We start from the raw sequence: 6489 nt of genomic DNA on the forward strand, positions 1-6489 counted from the left end.
GAAACAAAGACTTTAAGATGAGATCACAAACTCTTATATGTAAGAAACACCTAAAACAAAGTGAGGGAAAGTTTAAAAAAAATTTTTTTTAAGTATATATAAAGGTGTACTAGGAAAATGCAAACAAAAAGAAATAAGGGTGTAATCTTAATATAAAAAGAGATTGAAATCAGGGCAAAGCTGATTAAACATTTATTTTGCTAAGAGGAGCAATTCATTATAATTATGGCTATGAACCAAATAGCATTAGAAAGCAGAAACTACAGGAGATACTAGGAAACAGAAACACATTGATAGAAAACTGGTTCACTTCTCTCAGTTCATGGTAGTCAAGCGAACAAAAACTAAGATTATAGAAGATGTGGATAACGTAATTAATGAAGTGGATCTAACTGATAAATACCAGTCTGCATCCTGAAAACAGAATACACCTTTTCAAATACTCATGGAAATTGCAAATGTTAACCATAAAGTAAACCTTAAAAAATTCCAAAAACTAAAAATATTAGACAATATTCTCTCATCATAAAGCAATAAAATAAGACATTTAAAATTCATATGTAAATAGATTTGAGACTAGAAATCAAGACCAAAAATTTCATGATTTGTCTGTGAGCTAACATTAATCTTGGGAAACTCAGAAAATCACTGTAGATCAAAGTTGGGGTGGGGGCGGGATGGAGCTATTGTGAACAGGTAACAAATGGAGTTTGGGCCCAAGTTTGTCAGTGGCCCAATGGGGACCTGAACCTACTCTAAAGTTATCTGAGTTTCTAAATGCATAACTGGAATAGACATACTTATCAACCTGCAGAATCTCTACTTGGCTCCCTAATTCATGGGTCAGGGCTATTATGATAGGAAGATCAAATATTATGATAGCTCAGGCAATGCTGAATTCTTGGAGGAATCACAGAGATTATTGCCAACTCTTCTGGAAGATTAAGGAGTACACTATTTAACCCACTTTATTATATAAGATGTCTTAGAAAAAATAGCAATGTAATATTTTAAATTACTCTGATTGCAGCTGCAGTTCCAAATATAGTCTCTTTGTTAGAGTAGATCAATATAGCCCCTAGAATTTGGTATGTGGCTATAAATTTGGCAATGTTATTTTCTCTATCCCAATAATGAGAAAACACTGGAAGCAGTTTGCTTTCACCTGCCAAGGAGAACAGTATTCCTTCAATGTCTTATCTTGGTTTTATGGCAACTCTGATTTGCTGTCTCAACTTAGTATACAAAGACTGTAACCATCTCACCATCCCATAAATGACATTCTGGTCTATACATTGATGACATCATGCTGATAGGATGGTAGGTGAACAGGATACTCTAGATGGAACATACCAGGCACATTCCTACTTGAGGGACTTTGCACATGCTGCTTGTTCCGTCTGGGATGCCCTTCCATCAGAGAGCCACATGGCTTATCTCCTCAAGTACCACCTCCTTAGTAACATCTCCCCTTATAAATGCAAATGTCCTTTACAAAGAGTAACTTTTACTTCGTTTTCAGAGCTTCTTTCATGTACTAGAATTTAATATCCATAGGTGTATATTATAGGTTCTATTGAATGAATTTTTCTTTCTAAAATCACCCTTATTTTTACCAAAGATAGCCAAATTAAGACTAATTTATTTGCAAAGTAAGTCAATAAACTTGGCTTGATTATTTGTATAAGTACAATAAGGATAGTAATTGATCATATAGGCTCTTTTAAATCTTGCTTTGCTGGAATTTTTCACAAGGAATCTTGGGATTGAAGTTACAAGGTCTCTCAAAGCCAGAAAAGCCAAGCCAAAGACTTGCCATGACTTTGCCTGCAATTCCTTTAGTTTGGGTTATTTCCTCACGTCTCAAAAGTCCCCCCAAATATCCTGAAGTTCCTGTACTTGCCAGGAAGTAACCTTTATTATTCACCTGGCAAGTTGCTTGGAACCCTGTAAGCAAAGTACCAGGCTGATTTTTCCAAGAGTTCTATTGGCTCCCAAAGTCAACCCTAGTTCCTTAGAGTTGTCTGGTAGTATCCACAACTATATATGACTTTCTCAAATATGACATTCTAGACAAAGCTTTGGTAATATGACCAGTTTCCAATTGTGTTCTGTGACAAGGATTACAGATTCTTATTGAATTTATGCAAAGAACAATATTACCATGAAAATAAGAATATTCACTGATTCAGTAGGAGTTTTTGTATTATGGAGGGATAAGGTAGAGAGAAAAAGACATAGGTTTCAATTCTGTTTACAAAGGTATAATTTACCAAATTGCTCTAAGTCATAGATTGTTTAAGAGAAACAAATTTCCCTATATCTGGAAAACAAAAATTTTTTAAATGAGCACTATTTCAAAGAAAAGCCATAAAAATTATAATCATCTTCATCAGTTTATTCAATCCCATATAACCAATCTTTGTTTATATTGAACTTCTGTTGGCAGATTTATGAAACCATCAGTTCTACAAACTTTTACCCAGTTCAATGGCATAATCTAAAAGTTTATCAGAAACTTGTATTTTAGAGTGTCAGAGTCCTCTCCGTAAATGACAAAGACTAAAATGCCCACCTATAGTTAAGGGTCAGGTGAGAGTTCATTATAATGCAGTCAATAAGGAAATTTGCTTATTTCTGTGGCACACAACATTTATATATATATCAAATATCTATATATATGATATATATCACTTGTAATAACATTATACCAGGACATATCAGAATTTTAGAAGTTCCATACAATTTTGGAACTTATATTAATATTTGCCCATACAATATACCATAGAAGTTTATCTCACTTATTTGACAACCCTTCTCATGCAATTCAACACACCAAACAAGCCTAATTTGTTTAATATTTGAGAGAGAGAGAAAGAAAGGCGGGGGAGAGAGGGAGGGGGAGAGAGAGAAATTCTTTGAAATGTTCCAAGGGCTGTCTTTAGGAAATCTCAGTTATTTTTAGGTTAAGAAAAAGACTCTATTTAAAACTTAAATTTTGAGAAGTCTGTCAAAAATATATCAAAAGGTTTTTAAAACACTTGACTAAATAGGATCATAGGTCATTATGAAACAATACTTAATTATTCATGTAATTAAAGTGAAAAAAGATTTTAAGACAAATAAAGAAGGCTGCATCATTGTTAGCAAAACTTAGCTCTTACTATTGAGTAGATTCCGTTTTCTTAAGTAATCGAGGACCTCGTTAAACAACACAAAACACAGAAAATTATTTTGATAAAACACAGAATCTTTGCTTTCTAGGCAAAAAAATCTTTTCATAACATCTTATCAGGAGCAGATCAACAGTCTCAGAAAACACTGTACTTTTATTAGGTGAAAGATTAAGTTTTAGCTTTGCACAAACACACCATTGATATTAAAGCTTAATTTTTAAAATGCTTATACAGTTTTAGCCAGCTTGATTACACAAGGTAAAATTTTCTTTCACTTTTTGTATACCCTTAACTTGCCCTTTTAACCAGAAATTCTAGCTTAGACAATATTACTCTCATTTTCCTTAACAAAATGTAACTCCATACCTCGTACCATCTTTTACTGAAAATATGTTATTTCTTTACATTCAAAGTTGTTTCCCCGTTTTTCCTAACAGTCTCAATTACATATATTGGCATTTTTAACCCTTAAAGCTGTAATTTCTAATGAAAATGAAGTAATTAGCATTCTTCAGACTAGCAAATTGTAAATACATTTCATAACCTCTAGAAACATAGGCTCTTTAACTGGAAAATATATTTAATAATTTTTAGAAAGATATACTTCCTCAACAAAGCATAAGACATATTCATTAACAGATACACATTTATCTTATGGTCTCTGTAATACAAAGCCCAAAATTGGACTTACTTAGCAATTAATGTTTCAGTATTTTACCTTGTTTGGAAATTATCTGAATACTCAATAATTTCCATCACTGAACCCAACTTAGCAAAACTCTTAAGGTTTCAAATTGCCAAAAGATTTTGGGTTTTGGGAAACCATTTTTAAATACGTAAACCATAACACATACATGTTGCTAACAAGCTTTACCTAAAACCCTTTTATTCTACTGCCATCTATTTATTAATCCTTAACAATTGTTTATTCATGAAAACTTCATGTTAGACCAAGTCAGCCATCATTTTGTTATTTTTGCTGACAAATTTCTAAGCCTAAAAAGTATTATCCACTTGATAACTCTATTTCTGTTTTAATTAAACCAACAAATTTAAATTAAGTTTAGTTCCGAATATTTTTCCCAAATCACATGAACGTGAAAAGCATTTGGGTTAGTTTCTATATTTCTGAGATGTTCTGAATACCAAATCTTAATTTATATAAGTGTTTGCTTGTTTTTAAGCAAATTAAATAGAGCTCTTTTATAAATTAGCAATACCATTGGGGGACAGAAAAATATGTATCTACAACACACACACATACACACTTGAACATCTAAACAGATAGTGAAGAAAGGCCTGGTATAGTGAGAAAAACACTGTTACAAATGGGATTCCTCTCTTAAATGTAATTGTCCTTCAAGAAAGAGTTACTTGTAACTCTTTTCAGAGCTTACAAGTAAGCTATTATTATTTGAAAACCTTACAGGTAAGGTTTTCAGAGCTTCTCCCATGTCTATTTCTTAAAATTAACCAGTCTAAAATATCCCAAAGAGGTACATTTGGTGGTGGCAAACTCTGCTCTCCTTTAGCAGCAAGAACCATTCAAATTCAATTTGATACGGAACCAAGAAAACAGTTCTGCAATATTGCAATATTAGTGATATCGCAATAACTGTGATGTATAATTACTATATGAATATTTAATGTATAGTATTAACCAGTTAATTAACAATAAACTATTATTTTGGGTATTTCTCTAATAAGTTTCTTAACCCCTCTAAGCCTAGATTTCTTTATCCGTAAAAAGGGTAAAAGTAATAATAGAACCTTAGAGTTGCTGAGAGGATTAAATGGGGTAATGCACTATATATAGGCTGGCTATCCTTTTCAGGTAAACAGTAATTTCTATTATTGACATTTTCTAGAACCCATATTTTTGGCATACGCAAAGCTCAGAAGAGGAAAAAGAGCAGGGAGTCAGCACTACTACTTCTCGCGGACTCCGTTACTAATAAACTTCCTTTGCCAGTGTCCCGAAAGCGCCGCGAACACCTCGGCGTCGGGGGGAGGGAGAACCTTGGCGTCGGGGGGCGTGCTTTTGGAGGTCAAGGGTTTGGGAGAGTTTCGTTGTGTAGCCTGAAGTCACCTGACGTCTTCCCGCCCAGTAGACCACACGGTCACCCCGCCCTGGTCGTTCCTAACTTTCTAAACACCTCGGTCCGGACTGTGGCGGTGAGACGCAAGCAATGTTTACAAGTCGCTACCCAAAGCTAAAGGGATGAACTACAAGCGCCTCCCGCTGCCGCCGGGGGCGCAGGGGAGCCCAGCAGCGACGGTGTCGCAAAAGCGTCGCGAAGACGTCCGTCCGCCCTTGGCGGCTCCAGACCACCTGTATAAGAGAACGTGCTGGGGTTTGAAAACAAGTATGGAGGTTGGGGAGGTCCTAGGAGGATTTGGGTATTCGAGAGAAAAGCGGCTCTTTAGTGCCCCAGGCTGCTGAGCTCTCGGTGCCTGTTTTTGTGCGGCGCGGCCGCAGGGCCATGCTGGCCTCGCGTGTGGCGCGCGGCTCGTGGGGAGCCTTGCGCGGCGCCGCATGGGCTCTGAGGGCGCGGCGGGGCAAGGAGAGCGCCCTAGGGCCCCTGCTGTCGCCCGCACCTTGGTGCCTGGGGTTCCTGGCAGAGCGCTGGTGGCTGCGCCCCGCCGCGCTCGGCCTGCAGCTGCCTGGGGCATTCTCGCGGGGTCGCTGCTCAGGCGCGGGGAAGGCGACCCCCGGACCCACTGCCGGAGGCGGTGCGGCCGCCGAGGCCCGGGGCGGCCGGTGGGGCCCGGCGAGCGCGGCCAGCCTGGTACGTACGGAAGAGGAGGGGCGACCCAGGGTTGGGTGCCGGCTCTGCGGGGCTCAGTCCTGGATGCGAATAAGGATCTCTGGCAGGTCCGGGTGCTTCCCTCTCAGAACTTTAAAACGTTACCTGAAGCGAAGTTACGAGAAGGTTATTCGGTTAGGATGAATTTAAGGGGTACCAACCGGGACCACCTTCAGTCTCGGTGGTCAGGTTAAAATCCTCTTCTATCCGCACCAGTTGGTGGACTGGCCCCTGGATATTGCATTGGTAAAAATAACCTTCACTTGTTTTATTATTAAAAGCCTATTTTTAATTTTATGAGGGGACTCCCTAAATTTAGGGCAAGTTTGGGAATCATCAGAAAGTTATACAGGCCTTTTGTTTGCTTGTGCAGGTTCGATTCGCTATTATGTGACATTTGGCAACCTTACATATAAGGTGAAGGATAAATAATTTATGTCGTAATTAAAAGATCCTTTAACCTCTAATTACAGGAAAAGATTAAAACTCTCTTTTTGAGATAATGG

The 6489-nt window shown here is 37.8% G+C and overlaps 1 protein-coding gene across 2 annotated transcripts in view; it reads left to right on the plus strand.

The window, feature by feature from the left end:
- The first annotated feature begins 5392 nt into the window (after window positions 1-5392).
- The window catches only part of CRLS1 (cardiolipin synthase 1), a 31655-nt gene continuing 30558 nt past the window's right edge, over window positions 5393-6489 (plus strand). Inside the window, exon 1 of one of the 2 annotated variants that reach the window (XM_023537372.1) lies at window positions 5393-5542. Coding sequence is in view for 1 of the 2 variants with exons in the window: in XM_011370068.2 (XP_011368370.1) it covers window positions 5660-5965 (306 nt within the window). In the remaining variant the exon portion in view is untranslated. Of the gene's footprint in view, window positions 5543-5651; window positions 5966-6489 lie in introns of those variants that run through there. The other variant, XM_011370068.2, reaches the window with a different exon arrangement.

Source organism: Pteropus vampyrus, unplaced genomic scaffold, assembly GCF_000151845.1.
Source record: "Pteropus vampyrus isolate Shadow unplaced genomic scaffold, Pvam_2.0 Scaffold7, whole genome shotgun sequence".
Lineage (NCBI taxonomy): Eukaryota > Metazoa > Chordata > Mammalia > Chiroptera > Pteropodidae > Pteropus > Pteropus vampyrus.